This window comes from Apteryx mantelli, chromosome 2, assembly GCF_036417845.1.
Source record: "Apteryx mantelli isolate bAptMan1 chromosome 2, bAptMan1.hap1, whole genome shotgun sequence".
NCBI lineage: Eukaryota > Metazoa > Chordata > Aves > Apterygiformes > Apterygidae > Apteryx > Apteryx mantelli.
The window spans coordinates 166,500,850-166,522,079 of record NC_089979.1 but is presented as its reverse complement, the minus strand read 5'-3'; the positions used below and the strand labels follow the sequence as shown (position 1 = coordinate 166,522,079).

General features: G+C 38.8%; 1 protein-coding gene across 5 annotated transcripts in view; it reads right to left on the bottom strand.

Moving 5' to 3' along the window:
• Positions 1-10,549: 10,549 nt before the first annotated feature.
• The window catches only part of ADCYAP1R1 (ADCYAP receptor type I), a 149,432-nt gene continuing 138,751 nt past the window's right edge, over positions 10,550-21,230 (bottom strand). For all 5 annotated transcript variants that reach the window (XM_067292002.1, XM_067292001.1, XM_067291997.1 and 2 more), the window contains 3 exons: positions 15,111-15,240; positions 14,854-14,895; positions 10,550-10,835 (listed from right to left, as the gene is read on the bottom strand). In XM_067292002.1, coding sequence (XP_067148103.1) covers positions 10,647-10,835; positions 14,854-14,895; positions 15,111-15,240 — 361 coding nt within the window. In that variant the 3' untranslated portion in view covers positions 10,550-10,646. The remainder of the gene's footprint in view (positions 10,836-14,853; positions 14,896-15,110; positions 15,241-21,230) is intronic.

Genomic DNA, 21,230 nt, shown 5'->3' with positions numbered 1-21,230 from the left:
TACACACTCGGGGGAGATAAATCCCATCCCAGATGCCCATCCATGTGCTTTTCTTTGATCTCAGTCATCTTGTGTAACTTCCTGTAAGTTACGGTTTAGGTACAAGCCCTTTCCCACATTCCCTATTCCACATTTGCTGAAATTCCTGTTTAGTTAGGTGGGGACTGGTGCAGCCCTTCTGTGAGCGGTGAAAGGGGAGAAAGGGGAGACACAACCTGCACTGCATGGTCCAACATTCATAGAAAGGGCTGTGACTCGGCTCACTGAGTAAATCAATGCCCATAAAGCAAGTAAAATTGTTCAAGGTATAGTAAAAATGAAAAGCTGTGTAACTAGTGGGTGCAATCAGGCTCATCTGGTCAAGGTCCTGAGGGCACTGACAGATCTCCCTGGCCCCCCATGGTGTCCCCTCATACTGCCCAAGCCCCATCTCAGCCCCACCACGGTCATACCCCTGCTCTATCCCAACCTGACCGTGGGCAACCACCTGGCCTCATCACCCTTCGGCTCAGCCCAAGGCCCCATTCCTGCCATAGGAGTGCCGGTCTCCAGCTCAGCTACAGCTGCGCCCAGCTGTGGACCATCTTGACCCAGACATTGACCTGTGAACTGACTTCCCGGGCTGACGTTGGAGCTGTCTGGTCATTGTGGACTTGCCTGATGATCTGGCCTCTGGTTTGGGCCTGGTCACCATCTCCGAGTCTGTCTTGCTCGCCTCACTGTGTGATTGCCCTCAGCTCCGGGCACCCCGTCCATTAGGGAGCAGCTGAGGCTCACTGCTCCCTGACACGTCTCTAGCTTCAATTCCAATATATCCTCTGCCCCATCAAAGGACCAGGCCCAAAAGTACCTGGTTGAGTACCTGGTCAGTACCTTGGCTAAACAAATGATTGAGAAAATCAATTGAAAGATGTAGCCTTTGCCAAGGAATCAGACAACCACAAGGGTAAAACAAAGGATTACCACTAGCAGCTGAAGCTGAGAACAAGAGGCAGGAGAAAGTAACTCAGAAATAGTTCATCTGTCATAAAATCTGATTACAATAGGGTGAATGCCCCTCACCTTTTAAAAATGAACCTGAAAAAAATTTACTTTGACTAGAAAAGAAATGAAGCCTCAAAGCATAGCAGATGTGTAATAGAGCAATGTTTTTTCCCACCTTTTCCAATTGGCAATGCTTTATTTGAGGACAGTGGACTTTCTTTTCTTGTTTAGGTCCCTTAGAAATAATACACAATCCTCAAAGGACCTGTGGATCAAAGTTGAGAACCATTTGTGCTATTAGTTACAAAGGAGAGTGTGTTGCACGTTTATTGGCAATATTAGACCTTATTCATCCTCAATACAGACGCAGTGCGCTAAACACCTTCCTAACATAACTTCACTGCCTGAGGATGAAGCCAGAATGTGCATGGCCAACAAAGCAAAGGTTTTGTGCCTGGTTGCTCCAGGGCTGGGTTTGCCAAGCAGAATCCAGGGTCTCCTTCCCATGACAAGGGAGCTAATTTTTTTCTTTTTTGGCCAAAAAGCTCCATCCTGCAGGTTTAGGAGGAGATACACTACCTTGTAATTTCACAGACAGAAAAGTTCTCTTTGGTTCAATTTTATGTCAGAACAGACTTATACAAAATGATAATACATTTATTGAGTCATCTACAGCAGTATACATGTAAAAAACAATTTCTTGGAACACAAAAAAGGTTAGAAAGCAGCAACTGATATTTGTGTTTCCACCTCATAACAAAGCTGAATAAACCCCGATGCCATTATCAATTAAACCTGTTTTGACCAAAAAAGGTCAGTATTAGACCCAACAGGCCAGTAAGTGTGTACCTTGGCACATTCAAAAGCCAAAATACAGCTTTACATACAATAGCTTGGCACAACTCTTCTCAGAGCTATAGCATGTTGCATTGCCACTAAATTGACAAGAAGAAGGAAGAGACAATGAAGATAATAAACACTTGGTTTTTTACAGATTATAGGGGTACACAAAGGCCTCTTGAGATTCCTCTGCAAGGACAAAGTCCACTCGAACAGGCACATCCAGAAGCCTAAGCCACTTCAGACACTGAAGAGTGTCATATCACACAGTAACTCTCCACATGGATGAATCCCCCAAAAACAAGCCAATGGGAAACTGTGATATTAATCAAAGAAAGTGAAAGGATCACAAGGTTCAAAACATTGTTCAAGCTCTGCTGATGTGTTTCCACACATAAAGTACAATGCAAATGTAGCTTAACTTAGCTCTCTAATACAGACATAAACGGAGCTTAACATCAGAGCATCATTAACTATTACTGCATGCTCCTTCACAGCATTATTCATAAATGCAATTCCAAACTGTTTGCATGTGCCTGACTGATAAAAGCAGAAGATAAAACCCTAATTTATTTCACTTTACATGCACTATATGCCATGGTTTATTTCTGGACACAGAAATACTGAGCACATGGAGCACAACCAAACTTAAAGAACAAGACTTCCTGAAAACTGTGCTTGGTGAGAACTATTAAGCCTTTATCGGGCACTCACCTCTCCCAGATCTGGTTGGTAGCTCCAACAGAAGCCACCCCTAAGCTTTTTAAGAGCATTTTTTTCTCACCATGTGTGAAACAGAACAATAGTGACTGAGCAAATGCCCCAGGGGGTGGAATTTGTCTACCTACATGTAGACTTCCACAGTGTAGACACCTGTCTATGACCAGGCCAGGTAGACTTCTTTGTGAAAAGAAGCAGACACTTGCAAAGTATGAAACTTCTTACTCTTCAGTAGACATCTAGAATATGTCTGATGGCTCATATGCTGAAACTGTTCATTTTTCTCCTGTGACTACAAAGGTAAAGTGGAACAATTAGATCAAAGGAAGGCTGTTTCTTTGTTGAACGTCTGAAGTTAGGTGATGTGGATGCTTCCTGAGATGCTTGCTTGGTGGCGTAGGATCTTCCCCAGGACTTTGCCTATAAGCCAGGATGCCTAGTACTGAAAATGCCTGATGTTGAAAGGGACAAAGAAATCTAACTACAGCCCTTGAGAGGTGACACTCTGAGAGATTTTTGCACCTCTAGAGCCTGTCTGAGCAGCTTTGCAAATATAGTTGTTGAGATACAGGCTTTTCTTTCATGTAGTCTCCTATAGAAGCTGCTCAAGACCAGGCAGGACTTTTACTCATGATCTAGATTTTAGGACATACTTTGGATATCAAGTAGAACCGGACACTTGGTTGTATTTTTGCATTACGTACACATCTATAGTTGCACACTCAGAGGAGACTGACAGACACTGTTCTCAGATAGACACCTAAGTGTAGCTACCCAAATGTAGGTGTCTGAACTTGGAGCTGAATCCCACTCAGTGAGTTTAATTCAGCTGCCTGAATAGAGGGGACTTTTGAGATACCTTAGAGTTTTCTAGATATCCACACAGAGCTCAGAGATATGACATGGGAACTGTAGGAGACCCCAGTCTGGTCTGGCAGCAGGAGGCCAAGCAGGATCTCATGGGGTGCCCTGTTTATCCTGCTCTATCTGTCTGTATTACCATGTCTTGCTTCCCTTTAGACCTTCTGGGCTATAACAGCTCTGCTAAGGTCACATTCATTGCTCTGCAGTGTCATACAACAGAAGATTTTAAATATCAAACATTTCTCTGGAGGCCTTGTTCATATGAGCAACTCTCAGGAAGAAAAATAAAGTCTTAATCCCATGAAACCACATAATCAAAACAGAGGAAAAACTTAATTCACACTGAATGTGGAAAGTAGAAATATTATCTTTAGCATTTGGATCCTGTACTTTGTCATGTAAGAGGACTCCATGGTAGCTATGAAATCAGAGCTTGCATGTTTCTTTCGGTGTTGAGGACACAAAGGGGAAAGTATGCAGCTTCACCTAGGGTACAGCATCTCTTCCACCTGCATCTTCTCAAACCTGTCACCCACTGTGAAAAGGCTAGAAAGAGACCTGGTTATGTTTCCCTTTCATCCTGGCCCTTCTGGGATGCTGAGTTATAGATCTTCCTTGTGATTAGACCTGACTAACAGGGGTTCTGCTTTCTTGACCACCTCCTCTCCACCACTGTTTGTCACAGTGGAGGTTGGATGTGGGGCTTTGAGGGGTTCGTCAGAGACTGGATGAAGCTATATGAAAACAGCTGAGGAACCAAAGACAGTCATCTAGAGTCTCCCAGGAAAATAGCTTATAACAACTCATCCTTATCTTCTTCCATTAGTACTTTTCAACCTTTTTGATCTGTGGAGCCTTCACATAATTCCAGGCAAGATAAAAGCCCTTCATAAGCCTTACAAGTGTATATTGCTATTTACAATGTATAAACTTATTTCCCTTAATCATCTTCCATGCACACTTCAGAAGTAGCCTGTGGGCTCTAAAGTCTCCGCAGACTGCAGGTTGGAAACCTCTGCTGTAAGCCATTGTCTGTTACTAGTGAAAAATAATTTAAAACAACAAGGCAACTAAAGCAAATTAAATTAATGTTGTTGCATTTCTTTTATTGTCAGTCACTGCTTATTTGAAATCACTACAGAAAGACTTTTCTTTGGTGCACACCTTGAAATTTCTACATCTAGTTTTTTGTAGGTCTGGGCCAGAGTGGTAATGTAAAGTTAGATGTCTGTATGAGTCACAGGCAGAGTTTTGAACTTTGAGTCGTGGTCAAGGTTTAGTAGCAGTGCCCAACACGAGTGGTAAAACCTCACAAGCTGATACAGTCAGTATATTTTTGTCCATTTGAACGGTGAAGGTTTCCTGCAATATGCTGACTGAATAAGTTTCCTGTCCCTTTCCCATCCCTTGGTTGGAAACAACAATACAATCTCTTGCAAGTTTATAACTGAAGCTTGAAAAAAAGAAGATTGGGATCCGTTTTGGCTTTAGATCTGACCTGAAACAAGGAAAGCTGCTCAGAAACTGAATTTCATTTGTACACTTTCAGGATTTAGAATTACTTCTCCTAGTTTGTATTGTTCCTTTTTTCTTTGCAGGCTGCTTTGCATGATGCTTCTGGTTAAGTTTCCTGCTCATCTCAGCAGATTTGCATACCTTTGTATTTATTCCTTTGCACTGTTTTTGCTGCTGAAGTTAAGACTGGAGTTGAAACGGATATAGCTTAATAACGTCATTATTTTTAGTCTTTCTGCTACGTAATCAAAGATAAATTGACAATAATTGACAAGACAATATATTTTATCTGAAATGCAGTTGTTTTCAGGAAGGAAGAAAGGAACTGGAGGCAAGATTAGCTCAATGGCAAGGAGCATAAATTAGCTGTGAGTTATTTTAATTTGGAAATTAGCAAAAGGTTTTTAACTTCGAGAAGTCTGAAGTTTTACAGTAGCTTTTGAATGGGAGGACAAGGTACAAAAAAGAAAAGCCCATTAAATTTTAAAATGGGGTTTGATCAGTTTAGGAGTGGGAGTAATATGATATGAAAACAAAGGTGATCACAGTTTCCTTCAGATTCAGTGTCCTTAAGGCACTGTGCCACTCTGCAACCTGAGGGTTGGAGAACCAACAGCTCTAACTCCATCAAATATTTCTCATTCTTGTTCCTTTTGGCTTTGCATTTTGTCATCATAGTTTTCTTTTATCTGTGAGATTTATGAAGAAAACTGAATCTGTGAGTTAACCAGAGTCCCTTCACAGCCTTTCGTATTCAAGGGTAGAAGCAATTATAATTGCAGAAACAGAATTTCATACATCGTTGGTATGATGGTTCTATAAAATGACACAATATTATTTAGGGCCATGGACAAGGCAAATGATGACAACTGTTCACTCTGGAAGGCTCAGTCAGGAGGTGTAATCGTAGAAAATGAGTCCTGATCCATTCTCACATGACCAATCACACAGCTGTCAAGAAAGCAGAAAAGCAAGGAATAGCAGAGCCCATTCCCAGGAAGCAGGGTCTGCAGGGTCAGGTACTATGGTTGCATTCATAATACTCCTTCATCAATTAAAACTAAGCAAGTATGATTAAAACATACGTAGTTTCATGGAAGCTGTGTCACAACTCAGATCTCACTTATATTGGCCAATACAAAATTGTTCCAAAATTGACACAAGTTAATATGGAAACAGAAATTGGCCTGCACAAAGCTTGCTGAAGTCAGCACCCAGGGGTTGTGGAGCATTTAGAGTCCCATTCCTCACCACAGATATTTCATTTAAAGTTATCATAGTCATCAGGAAAACTCTGCAGGCTCAGGGCCAAAGAAGTCCATTCTCAAGGGCCGATTTCCCCAGATTCCTTTCATCACTGACGAAGAGAACCAAGATTCCCCCAGGCCTGATGCTGAGCAGAAGTCTCAACAACTGCTCTACATCACCACTGGGAAGGCCCCTCCCTCTTGCCTTTGATGATGGAGAGAGTCCAGGGAGAGCTCATCTTTACAAATGCAATCTTGAACTATCCACACGGGCAGTTCCTGCCCCCTTCTGGTTGTTGTTTAGCCTTGTGGTTTCAAGGATCAGTTCTTCTGTTGAAAGGATGGACAGCTGCTAAAGAGGAAGAGCTAGACACCCAAAACAGCATCGGAAAGTAACTTCCACATTGCACCTTTTTTGTAGTCCACTGTGGATTCACTTGCCATTATCTCTCTCCCTTCTCCTGCCACCCCATCTTAATACCAGGTTTTCAAATACAAATACTTAAATGAGGCAGAGGAACTTGGCATTTTTAGTCTACGAACTAAATCCTCCCACAACTAAGTATTGAAGTTTTAGTACCCGGGCCCTGAGTATCATATATACTAAATGCATAAACAGCTGAAGGTAAAAGGAACCGAGGTCACCATGCAGCAATGAAACAAACCTTTTCCTTCTGAAATATAGGTCTTGGTTTTCATTTTGGGATATTAATTAACCTCTAGTACCAGTACTCCACATCAAAAGGTGGTTAGATACAGTCAATATTCACAAAAGCTGCAGTACAGAAGGGTTTTGTACATTTACAAAAAAAAAAGAAAAAAAATAGACAAGAAATAATTATGGGCATGGTAGAAAAAAATGGCTCAAGGAGCACTGCACACTTTTTTTTTCTTTTAATTATGTTTTGTTTTTAATAACATAGCCTTTCTGACTCCAAAATATATTTCACAGTGAAAAATCAAACAATGCACTGTTACACTCGGTCAATATTTACACACACTTAGAAGCAAAACCACCTTTTGGTTTCTTCCATCATGAAACAAATAGAAATGGTGGCCCCAGTGAATGGTGGCCATGCACGTCCAGCATCTTCAGCTTACATTCAACATAAAGATTTCTGAGCGTAATTTGTGCGATGGCATAAGAATCTGGTTTAGATAACTATATACATCTAAAATATGATCTTTCCAATAACACTGAGGAAGTTAGAGTGACTAAGGAAAGCCACCCTTGCAAGTGTGTCAGAACTTCCAATAAAAAATCATATGAGAAGGGGCTGGCTTATAGAACATAGTGTATATTAAATATATAGAGAGATACCATTTCTTCTAGTAAATTCAGTGCTGGTGAAAGGTACCGAAGACTTCAATCCGTCCACTAAATATGAAACACAGGTACAGCAATAGCAGAAATTTCTGACCCACTGCCTTCCAACTTGCCTTGCTCCTGAGCATTGGCTCTAGGAATTTAAGAAGCAAGTTCAAGTCTTCATGACTATTCAGTCCTTGGCCTCTCTTGCTGAGACTGCCAAAAAATAGTAGTAACAATAATGTACTGAGACCAAATCCCAAGCTGAAGTCAAGTACCTTTGTTCTAACAACAGCAGAGGTGTTCCACACTGATTTTAATTTAGCTGAGGACCTGGTCTGCAGTGTGTATGACTGGAGGGTGGTTTTGGTGATGTGGACACTAGCCCACGAGGCACTGGACTGAGATCCACCAACTCGAATTGCAGAGTACTGTAGGACAGCCAGGAGAACAACAGAAGCCAAAAGTAAGCTCAGAAAAGCCTCGACAACAACAACAACAACAAAACAAAACAAAAAGATCCAAACACCTTCTTGCTCTGGACTGAAACATGGCACAAAAAGTCTCCAACCAGATGCAATTATTTAACTTTTTTTTTTCTCGAAAGTTCTAATTTATTAATGCTTGAAAATTGGCTATCAGTCATTCATGCAAAATATACTTTTTGATTTTTGTAATAATACACTTATAGTATTGTCAATATAATACCTTGTGAAAGCCCATACTACAGAAAATACAAAACTAAATGTTATCTGTTCATCTAATATTAGATAGTTTTGTTTAAAAAAACGTATAAGTATACATTTACCTGATAAATCTGACCTTCCCCATCTCCCTCTACTGTGTCTTTCTGGTCTGCAAAGTGCTTCCTTGGGAAACTTTCTAAAATAGCTATTAGCTGCGTCTAATGAGAGAGGAAGATCCAATCTATCAGCTAAAAATACTTCAGTGATTTTTGCACATAGTCTGGAACACATGGGGACAAATTCTGCTCTCAAAGCAGCAAACTGATGCTGAAGACTTGAAAAAAAGGTGCCTGGGCCATGTAACTCTCACTTATGATACCAGAGTATATTTAAGTGACTTAAACCTTTTTGCTGGTCCTCTGCGCAAGGGTAGATTTCACCGGACTGGGGGGTAAGTGTTTCATAAGAGCATGATCCTGTACCAATATGAAGTCAATCGCAACATTTCTATTTTAAACAAGTTCAGGAGCGACTCCTTTAATGATCTTGAAATAACTTTCATTTACACTGCTGTATCTGAGAGCAGATTATGTCCCATAAAGCACTATATAAGTGTTAAGTATTAATACTTCTTTCACAACTTTCCGTGACCCTTTTTTTTTTCCTTTTAAAAACAAGGAAACTAACATTATTTAAAAAAATCTATGCTTAAAATGACATTAAAAGTTTTTAACCTAAACTAACAAAAACCAGTGAAATTAAAAGCTCAGCTGACACTGAAATTCTGAGTCTTTCACTTTCTTTCAAGGTCAGGTCAACTAACACTAAAGAACAAACCTGAATTTTGAATTTCCTGGTTACTATTAGTTTGAGTTCATAATTTCACATTTGAAATGTCATTTTCATTTTTGTTTTTTAATATACGCACACACGTACACACACATATATATATATATTTATATAATATATATATATATCAGTTCATAAATCCACAATGAAGTGAGAGCTAGTGCTGTCCTCAAAGTCTTTATGCACCGTATAAAGACTTTTAAGAATTGACATCATCAACATTTGACTGAAGTAGATAGGTACCAGTCGTGGCTTTAACTACAAGGCAAAATTGGAAAGAATGTTTTAGTTTCTCTCAAACAAAAGCAGTAAGAACATCTGTGGTTAAGCAAACGGAATATCCAAAGAGAAGGAAAACTGCCAGGTGTGGGAAGTCATCCAAAGTCTTTATCTTTTCCTTCTAGAACGTCTTATTATTCAGTTTAGATGCTCACCAAATGCTGATGACTGTTACCTTTCAAGACGATCATGCCAGGTCGCTCTTGTGCCTCTTGCTCTGGCAAAGAAGAGTCATAACACACAGATGTCAACCAGGTCGCAAAGGCACCACACGCTGTGTGACACCACTACCCCAAAACATGCCATGTGTTGGACACAGATGCAGAGGGTTCAAGGTTATCTGGAGGGAAAGACCATCCTGGAACTGACTTCTGCTTTTAAGGTGGGAGTGAGGGGACAATTATTTTTATTACTCAGATAATCCAATCGATCAATCTATCAATCGACTTAGCAATCAGTCAATGCCAAAAATATAGATATCTCTCAACTTCATGGCGCTTTTAAAAAATTCACAGCTTAGCTAGAACATATAGCATTCTCTGAAATGTCCCTGGGTATGGAAAAAGTTAGCTGATCTCATCTTTCTTGCCTGGAGTCCCCCCGCTGATTGATGACAGCTATGCAGCTTCATATTGGCACAGCAGTTTCTTTAAGTCCACTGAGTACATCTGACTAAATCCAGCCACGATACCGATTTTCTGGAGTCCTTCCTGAACTGGCTGGTGTGACTAACCCAAGCGTGCTGACTCTATTCTAAGACTCAAAAGAGAAACACTACAGAGATTCACATGCCGAAAGACTGGGACAGGCTAAGATATGTGTGAATAGAAAAAAACAGAGCCAAATCCAAAAACAAAATGAAAACCAACTTGAAAAATAACAATGTTCATGTCCATTCACAGATTAGTATCAGTTTGGCAACCAAGGATCACAACTGCACAGCAATCACTTGTTACTTTTGACTGACAACGGATTACTTGCAGATGCTCGGAAATGTAAATCATTGAGTGGGTGGGCTTGGCCTGTTGTTTATCTTGTAAATATTTTTCCACCAATGGCCTTGATTACAGTTGTGTATTTACAGTGACTGTTAAAAAGATATATATATATACATTTCCTTTGCTGTTTCACCTCTGCAAACATCAAGGGTATTTCGGAGATGAGGAGAGGAGAGGAGAGGAGAGGAGAGGAGAGGAGAGGAGAGGAGAGGAGAGGAGAGGAGAGGAGAGGAGAGGAGAGGAGAGGAGAGGAAGGGAAAATAAACCCTCACCACCATGACAACTATGATTTTATTTTCTTTTTAAGGGGATTTTTTTTGGTTTCTTTGTTGACTGATTTGTTTTCCTTAGCTGCTCATGTCGCTAGATTCTCCGCATTTATGCTGGACATCCGAATCTGAGAGCTGCTCTTGCTCAGAATGGAGAGTTGTGTCCCCCCGTTCACTCCGCTGCTCGCTAGAGAAGGATGACGATGTTTGAAATCCACAGCAAAATACCGGTTGACTTTCCAGCTCCTCCATTTTCTCTTTATTTCTGATTGCACCTTTAGGGAGAAACTTCAAAAGGTCATTTTTTATGTACTTAGCCGCTCGAGGACATGCTGACAAATCATCAAGTTCAGAAAAAAAAATTGTTTAAAGTTATTGTTAAATTCTTCATATCAGTGAAATATGAGGTGATTTCTCTATGTTCAAGGAGGGCAAGGCATGCCATGGAAACAACTGCCTGGAATCTGTGTCTGACCTCAGATAATTTGGGAATCCATAATGAATCAGCCCATAGGTTCATGGAAGACCTGTTCAACACTAACTTCAACAGAAACATTGTGTTAGCCTCTTGGAAAAAAATATCGTGTTTTCACCAGTGACCACTACCAAACACATAAAAAGGAGCCAAGGAAACCAGCACCCAAAAGATTCTGGACAGTAATGAAATAACCTGCTCACAAAGGTAGCTTGTCTTTTGCCAGGAATTGCTTTGGATACCGCAAGTAAAATCCTAGTGCTTTCAATAGATGGAGACCATCTTCAGGTAATGCCTGAATCTCTCCCACATGTATCAAAATAAATTGATTCATTGTACTTGCATTTCTTGCTCCACATTTTTGGAGGTCTCTCTGTTAAACAGTTCCTCAGGACCTACATCCTCAATACAAATACATTCATGGAAACTCTTCTTTTTGACTTCATTTGGGTCTGAAGAAGGCTCTGGGAGAAATACGCTAGATGGAAAACCACCTGTCATTAATGGGTGCATGTCTACTGAAAACTCTGCCTTTTCCTTTCAGATCTCTTCTAAGTAGATGCCAGCTCTTGTATGCATGTACTTCTATAATACTCTCCTTTCCCTTGAACTTTTTACATGGGCAGAGTAAATCTATGGTAAAACAATGACTGGTCAGAGGTCCAATTAGAAAAAGAGGAATAATTCTACAGCTTTGCTACTTTTCATACATCACTTGATAGGTGTATGCATGTGCGTGTGTACATAGATACATAAGATTTTAAGGATATAACATAAATTCATACTAGCCCAGTCTATTATCCATTACTGACAGTGGCTTATATCATATTTCTGAGTAAAATAGCATAAGAACAGGCAAACATGTAGTGATAGTTCCCCAATATCCTTTTCCAGCCTGTAATAAACTGCTGTATCAAAGGTGCTCTGCTTGTCTTTAGTAGTCATTGATAGATTTTCCTAGACTAATACAGTTGTCAAAGTGGATCAGCATAGGCCAAAATGCTAAACAAGTGCTTTAACTATATGGATCCTAACCACAGGGTGGAAAATGGACAATTTACATTCTCCTTCTAATACCTCTAAATTTCCATTTTGATTAGTGTATAAATAGGTATTGATTAGATAGAGGCATGGAGATATATTACCTCTGTCAGAAGAAAATAGCATTTGCATCTATGACAGTGTAATATAGCCAGGGTAAACCCTTTCTTACCCTAGGTAAACAATTTATAAACAGGAAGGAGTGGAATACCAAGGCAGAGGTTTGAACAGCTATAGACACAAGTCATTCTCAATTTTTGGGGGGAGGGAGGTTTTAATTCCTCTGGCCATATTAGTTTGGCTAAGATCTGAGAAAAAGGCTTATAGGAACTCTGACACACCATGTAGGATATCTTGGAAAGTACTCATCTCCACATTAGCTTTAGACAAGACCTTCTGTTTATTCTTTTAACACTCTCAGAAAGGCAACAGATGAAACAACAGCTCTAGGTGGAAGAAATGGATATCCAGTAACACTAATTGGTGGAATATGAACACAGCCACGAACTCCAGCAAGGTGTGATCTAGAACTGACCTTCTGAGCTACATGGGATTATGTCATGAAGGAATCCTACCTTAGCAGTCACCTGCAAGGCACCCTGACTAAGCCCATCAGCAAAGATAACTCATAAGTTTGCTTGATCACCTTGAGCAGGTTGTTGTTGTTTTTTGATTTTTTGTTTTTTTTTTTCAAGAAGGAATCACTTTGAAAAATGAGCTAAGCTCCTACTGAAGTAGGGACCACTATTGCATTGTATGTGCAAACAAGCATGGAATGTCTATTGCCCTAAAGCTGGTAATAATAAATGGTTTCAACCTCCCTGAAAAGAAAAAAAAGAAGGTGATTTTAGGAAAAGTCTTTTTTCCTATTAGACTGCACAATAGAAGTGAATCAACGGAAAAGAAAAGGGATGAACTGTATATATTCCCTTTAAAGCAACACTGGGTGGGGAGTAATTTTCCACTAATTCAGAAAACCTTTATCTCAGATATTCAGTCCAGTGAATGCAGTCAGGGGAACAACAAATTTGCAGATCAGAACAGGTGAATCAAAATTAAGCTTGATTAGCACTTCCGTATAAGCATACACAAACACACATATATAAACACCTACAGAAAAAGTTTAACAGGAAACAATTTCAGGTTTTCAAAACTGAAGAGAGGGAAAACTCTTTATAAATGCTAGTTTATACCGTATCCCAATTATATAGTGTATTCCTGAGCTTAATAGTTGGGCTGAATAAGTAGGCAAAGATATAACATAGTACTGTTGCATGAAGGAGAAGTTTTTATATTGCTATCCAGTATGATAAATTCATCTTTGTCAAACTGTTCAGGATACTGCTTACAATTGCCATGATAAGGTGATCAATTTTAGAAAATGTGATATGATATGAAAATCATTTTCCCCATTAACACCTCTACAGGTATAGTACTCTGTGTATTATATACTGTAGAATGAGGTCAGCCAACATAAACTGGGGTCACCCCACTGAACGAAGACAAGATCGGGTGTCTGGGGTATGGTTTATCTTCTCCTTTAAATACTCAGAAATTACAAGTTTAAACTTGGAACCAGTTGCTTTAAAGTCAGTTTAACAGGCACCTCTGAAAGACAATTCATTTGCCCTGTCTTAAATATCTACCATAGGGTGAGAACAAGCACCTTCCAGAAGTTATTCTTTCTCTATACAGACATTAAGGGAGCCTAGGATGGTTACCCTAGCCTTAGATGTTGAATACTTCAACACCTAAGTGCAGATGGAAGCCCTTCTACAACTTTAATCTTTCCTCTGCCTTTGTTACTTAGTAGAACTGTATTAAAGATCACAGGGATCTCAATTTCCAAAGCCCTAACTGGACGATTATCAAAATTGCTCTTAAATGCAAGACCAAAGCTACAGCAACCAAAAGGCAACACTCATAAGTGTAGCTGTCACAAATGTAATTCATAATTCTTTATTTACAGTGACAAGCCTGATGTTCAGGAAAGTATCCTTTAAAAATGTCTGAAGTAGGCTATAAAATGTAAAGAACCAGCAAAAAGAGTGTATAGTAAAACAATGAAGATCACTTTTAAATTTTTGCTGTGTCTTTCAGAGACAAAAATGTTCTTATGTTATGGAGAAAACCAGTCATTAAAATAACAATGTTCTATATAGAATATTCTTTTGAATTTACCCAGCTAGTTCTAGCAAAACATTCATTAGCAGTAACAGCAACTACTTTAGCAACTGCACTATCCTGTATTTGCAGATAAGAGTTTTGTCAAGTGACACAAAGTGCCCAATCTTCATGTCATGCAAAGAGGTCCAAGTGACTTAATGATATTAGTCAGAGTGCTTGGGGTCCATTCCTCACAGCCCTAGACACGTAAGTAAGATTCCTAAATTAGAACCTTGCTCATGGTTATTTCTGTAGTCAATGGAAAGATACAGGAACCTCCAGAGAGTGTTTCAGCCCATTTAAGATCTTAGCTTCTCCTTGAAGTTGTTTGTCTCTCTGTTGAATCAAGGAGTCCTGGGAAACCCGTCATTTAACTACCTCTGTTAGGGAGCATTAATCTGGGCCATCATCTCTGGCAAGAACATGCTTTGCTTTAGTGAAGAAATTGCACTTGCTCTTTCTTTTGCTGAGACACTGTGAGGTTCGGTCTAAGGTATCAGGGAATATGGTAGATGATGAGTTACAGCTAAGGATTAGAATGACAGTTAGTCCCACAAGGAAATGTGATGGGGATGGTGAGGGTGGGAGAGGTCAAATATTAAAAATCTTACCTCCCCATTCAAGAAACAATAGAGAACAGCAACAACAAAACCCTGGATAAATGGGAGAGAAAAAACTGTAATTCAGGTCCTTCAGGAAATGCCAGAAAATAGCCGGAGTTTAAAAAACAAAAACAAAAAACAAAATCCTAGTCTACAAAGCATATGCATATGTGAATAAACACACAGTCTGAGAACTATGCATGCAAAGTGGTCATAATGAATACAGATTTATTTTTTAACAAAAGCAGAATTCACTGTATAATCACCTGGAAAGATCCCAGTCCCAATTCAAACACTAGTCTCTCCCGCTTACTGACATTTTCAGGAGAAAAAGCAAACACCGTGTAGTGAATTCCAAACAAAGGGATAAGCAGTAGCGTAGAGCGAGCCAGTCTCCTGTTATAATAGAGTGAAAGAACTTTAATGCAGCCTTGTAATAAACAACCTGTGCTTTAATCAAAGAAGAAAACCCAGCAAATGTTTTCTCACCTCCCTTTTGGTAAATATATACATTATATAATTATGCATACACATTTACAACATTCCCATGTGTTCCCAAACAGTGATTTTACACACACTGTAGTTTTCACCCACTTTTTCATACTGGTACAATAATAATATGAAGCAGAACATTAATAACACTTAATACTCTGTATTGGTGTTTTGGTTTGCATTATTATAAACCAGGATTTTTTTCTACAGTGCCAGACATGAGGAAGGTAATCTCGGTATGGGATTCAAACTGCTACCAGAACACAATAATAACCCTCTCGCCTAATTGCTTTGTCCCAGTGGAGTGTGTGGAGTTACTTTTTTTGTGAATCTATTTCCCTATTGACCAAAAAACCAAGAACAACAGCAAAAATAAAGCCAAAAAACTCACATGCTCTTAAATTCATGATTATTCCTCAAGGTTGTGATTTTGGTTTCATTTATACAGCTGGAAATTTAAGTGTAACTCCATTGTGTAATTAATTTCCATTGCATCAGAATAAAGGGGGTTGGTAGGGAAATCAGATCCCATCGGTCTAGACAAAAGGGCTGGAAAGTACCTTTGAGCAGTATCTGAATATGGACGACATTCAACAAATGTAGGGGTCCAGCAAAGGACCTGCACATCAGCTTTGGTCAGCGTCATTTGCTGACTGGGCAGCAGAAAAGACCCAAGAAAAAGGAACCGCTGAATGAGGAAAGTGTTTTATTAAAACAAAGTGGCCCAAAGTAACCTCTTGGCCATTTTCAAAGGGGAACAAAAAGTGACTGAGACCCTTCGGGTAAGTTAAGGAGATAGATGGAGGAAAGAGAAAGCCAAAAAGCCGTAAAGCCTTCTGGAAAAGCTCCCTACTATTTCAATTTTAAATTTTCAATCTGGTTATATTTATATGATAGATTGCATGGAAGTTTGAATTTGCTCATTACATATGCAACTGCAAGTCACTGAAAGTGAAGGTTTAACTAATACACCTCCAAGTCTTTGAGCATATCCAACACTAAACTAGAAATGGGATATTAGATCCTTGTTGGTGACCCTCAGTTATGCTTTGCGCACTGATGGTGATAAACACACAACAACCCTTGCCCTTAGAAGATACTAAATATCATGAGATTCATTTGTGATGTGCACACCAACTCTCAAATCTCAAGTCACAAACCAGAGGACATAGTTCTTGTGAATTATCAAGTTAGTCATTAACCAAAAGGGTTTTTTCTGTTTTTTATTTGCTTTTTTTAAACACGAGAGAGAGAAAACCTTGGAACAGGTTGATAAGGAGCATACAGAATCTCCAACTTCGGTGATTTCTAGAAAAAGGAAGTGATACAGGACTGACCTAAAGACCTTTCAAAGTCCCTTTTAGTCCTTTTTCTCCATGGACGTGTAACCAGATGAATGAAAAAGAACAGAAAAGTTGTGGAAAAGATTATAAAACAATACTATCTCCATAAACAAAAAAGTATGCAAGGCATATAACGGTGTCTTAAACTAGCCATGGATTACAAAGAAATCAAATGAGATAGTAAACTGGACAAAGAAATATCATTTCTCAAAATCAGCGATCCTGTATATACAGAATTAATAAAAAAAAAAAGAGATAACATTTTGATTGAAAAGTCTGAATGTATTTGCCTATTAATATCGTGTATTTCACCTCATTCATAGGGGATTAGGTTTAGAAAAATACAGAGGAAGACTTTTTCTATGACCAGTTTTCTGGCATTAATCATATCTGCTTATTCATGCAATTAGCTTGAAGGATCTTTAAATACAATGTCATCCTCAACTTATTTGAGATATTGTCTTCAGTATTGTCATAAAAGTCATCAAGAAAATACAGAAAAGTAAAAAATAGCACATCCTGAACATTATAGATGATTAAGTTCTATGAAGAGGAAAAAGATCTTGGTAAGAATGGCAAGAATAACCTTAGAGGTTATTAAGGGTTGTGTGGATGATGATGAATTGTGTTTTTTTCAAGAATATTAGGAAGAAATAGGACTTAAAGGAGCAGCTGTGAGACAAGAAAGATTATGTGCAGTGGCGAAATGAAGATGTTAAAGATAAGAATGCATTGAAATTCTCAGCTGAGGAGCAGCCACAGATACTCATCCTCTTTTCTTTACACATTCTCCGGGACAAGCAAGGAACTCAGATCCAAGAGCTCTGAGGACAATAATCACTCAACTGGGCTTAAAATGGCTGTTTAGAAGAGACATGTTCTCCAAGAGAGGTAGCAAAAAACATATTTACATTCCACCAGGGAGAGAAATGTCTCAAGGTTACTTTAAAAAAGTAAGGCATTTTCCAACATTTATTGAAGGTGACATTCAATTGTTCTCCTGCTGTTTTCCTCTAAAATGACTTAAAAATGAAATTCTCTCCAATAGAATGACTATGAAAGTGGACCTTCCAGAAGGTATTAGTCCAAAAAGACACAGATAATGGTGTCCTCTGTTTTTCCTCACTTTTGTTTTGAGGATACGGAAAAACACCTTTACAGTAAAAGGGAATAGAAAATAGGAGAGTCCTCTGACTTTGAAAAATAGGTCCCCTACATCAGGGGACCCGAAGCTAAGGAAGTTATTGTATGAGGACATTTTTGCTTGTCATTCTTCTTCCTGTCTCTGAGATAGAGGTGAAAAGGAGAGTGTGAAAGACTTAGAGCTTACTCTTCCTTCAGTTCCAGCTAACCCCTCTGCACTGAAGATGTGTCTTGTGCTATTTCTCCCGGGACTGTGGCTGCTTCTATTGGACTAATCAGAAAATCATGTAGCTTAACAAAAGCTGTTGTAACTTATATATAAGATTTGATGGATGCTATTAAAATAAAGATAAAATACACAGTAACTTTTACTCTCTCAACAGTTTTTCACCTTGGGCTTAGAGGGTCTCACCTATCAATATCTTTGAGACAAAATACCATAGACTGTCAAAGGCTGCAAAAGATCTGCAAAGCTATAGCCTTTGAAGGATTATGTAATTGTTGTTATGCTATCCGGGTCTGCTTCTTTGAAGTAAGAGAACAGGTCAGTTTAAATGCTGAGCCTTAACTGGAATTAATCTGATCAAATACAGACTTTTACAGTGAAGACATCAAGGTCTGAACTAGTCATGTAGAACAAGATTCATCTCACCTAAGTTTGGACATACATGCCGTAGATATCTATATTTAAATTATTAACGTAATGTCTTTAAAGCCAATGCAGAGAAACAGCCACTTTTACAGAAGAATTCTGGCCTGATGTGGATGTGTTATCTCTTTAAGGTGAATCCTGCTGTAGACTCCATCAGATACCTACTGATTGCATCCTTTGATATATATTGACTAGTTTAAAGTAATTAGATACCTACAAAGTAGACATCATTTTTTATTTAAATTAATTCCACACCTACACTTGCTTTATTGTCAATGAAGAGTAATAGGCATTCATAAGGATGAATCATTTCTTCCTAAGGAGCTTTTAAATGGGTCAGCTATATCACACCTCATCAGAAGCCTAACAGTCTCTTCATTGACTACAAAAGGAATTTAGGCTGAGTTTGTCCTACGGAAAGCTGCACTGTTGACTTCTAAAACTCAGATTAGAGGAATCCCACATCTTGCCCCAAACTTGGTGAGGAATATGTAGAAAATTAATAGCGACAATATTTTAAATAGAAGAATAAAGAGCAAACCATGAAGATGCAGGATGCCATTAGTAGTAAAATGCTTGGTAAGGTTGGGATTTAATAAACGTATCTATTTTATCTAGATGATGTTAAACATAGTTAATATGTGACTTTCAAGAAACTCAGTTGTCTCCCTGACAGGTACTTCTCCTATCTAAAAGATTAATTAGGTGTGTAGGATCACTTTTGAAGACTTGAGGTAACACCTAAGCACAGTAATTGATTACAGCTTTTCTCCTGTGTAAATCACATTTTCAGACTAAAGACTTTAAAAGCTGTGGAGGTGTATTGAGATCTTCATACTTTGACACAAAAAATAAGGTTTAATTACGTTTATGGGATAGTATGCAGGCAGTTTTTTTCTGGCTTCCTGGCTGTGTTGAATACATCTTGCCATTGGCTCGATAGAAGATTTCACTTTGGAGAGTTTTCAGTCTGACATCTTTCTAAAATATTGAATTTACTTAGTGGGAAATTTGTTTTTCTGCAAAGGCACTGTAAGAAGCTTCTGCTGCATCAGGATGTAGATTAAGTGGTAAGCTTCATATTTAAAACCGTCTCCTCCTAAATGTAGGTCCAATTTTTCCTGACTGGTAAAATGCTTTTGGTCTTTGAGCTTCTCTGGGCTTAGAAAATTGACTTTCTGGCTACTCTTGTCTCCTATTGTGTGTTTCCTCCATCTGCTATTGTACAATGTCAGTCTGACAATGTCAATCTTCTGACAGCTTCACTACTCTGTAGTGACAAAAACACAGAACAAGAAAGATTTTTTTCATGCTTAAAATGGGTCTTGATGGCTACCAAACATAATAAAATACGCAGCTATGAGTTATGACCACATCTTCTTCTGTTCTTTAATGGTGACAAAGGTAACTATTGACTACTCTCCAGCAAAACGCTATACTTGTGGATCAGTGCAGCAGGACGTCTTTGAAAATATTGATTTTCACTCAGAAGACTGCCATAAAATGCAAGAGAAATTTCAGCAGAGAACATAGAATCTAAGAGATTTCTGAAAGGTACATGTCTCGTCTAACCTAATCCTGTGGACTTCTTGTACAAGTAACCGAGTGAGATGCACTATGGTAAAGTGATTAATTCATAAATGTCTCAACTAAATGGCATTAGTTCACTTTTTTTGATGCTTCACTCTCCATGGGCAAATGATGGAGCTTTGATAATGATTTCAAACTAGGTACCTAATATTTAGATATTAGGCTAACCTTAGATAGAACTGGCCCTGATGATCTCCTCACCCCTGGATATGGATATGAGTTGTTCTACACCAGATGATAGTCTGATTCGCTCACTCCTGCCCTATCACAGTTGTTCTAGGAAACTTTCTAGTCAAACATTTCCTCTCCGTGTGACCAGAGCTCACCTCGTTAATGTATAATTAGGAGTAATTGTTAACAATTGCTATACACACATTCAAGGATATAAGTGATTAAAAAATCTATACAAGTCATTGAAAGACACCCAGTTACAGAAGAGATTTGGATCAGAGCTGGAAACTACTGTCCAAAACCATAAATAGCATCAGCAATAATTTACGAAATTTCACACAAATAACCTTAAAATCCTTGATCGTGGCGCATCAGCAAAAGCACAGAACAACAAAAAATTCTACATGCAACAAGAACCAAATGAGCGCTTGCTCTCCAATTACTACCCCTCTGCTAGTATTAAATCATTTCTTTGCAACATGCGTCATACAAACACAGTAATGTCACAGGATTGCGTACACTTACAGGGTAATGGTTGATAGTTCTGACATCTTGCAAGAATGCTGGTTAGCCCTCTTAGGCTTACAGTAGCATTTCTGAACGCAGCTGCTAAATATGACAAGATTAGCATTTTTTTCAGCATATTGTGAACAGGCCAAGGTATGACAGTTTCAACACATTTATGAGACACGTCACAAAGATGGAAAGCGGACATGACGGAATGAAATTATAGCACAAACCAGCTGCTTAATTGAAGCAAAAATAATAAATAAATAAAAAGCACTGGATGTTGCTGGCAATTGTGATGTGTTGATTCACAGATAAGCCAGAGATCGAACAACCTGGAGGCAGGTGGTCAGCTTTAGTCATCAAAAATACACGTGACCTTTGCAGCCTGATAGTGTACAGAGTGTAACAGAACAATATATTAAATGAAAATTGACTGCACGCTTGTGGAGAACAATTAACTAGTAACATAAACTTGTAGAATGGAA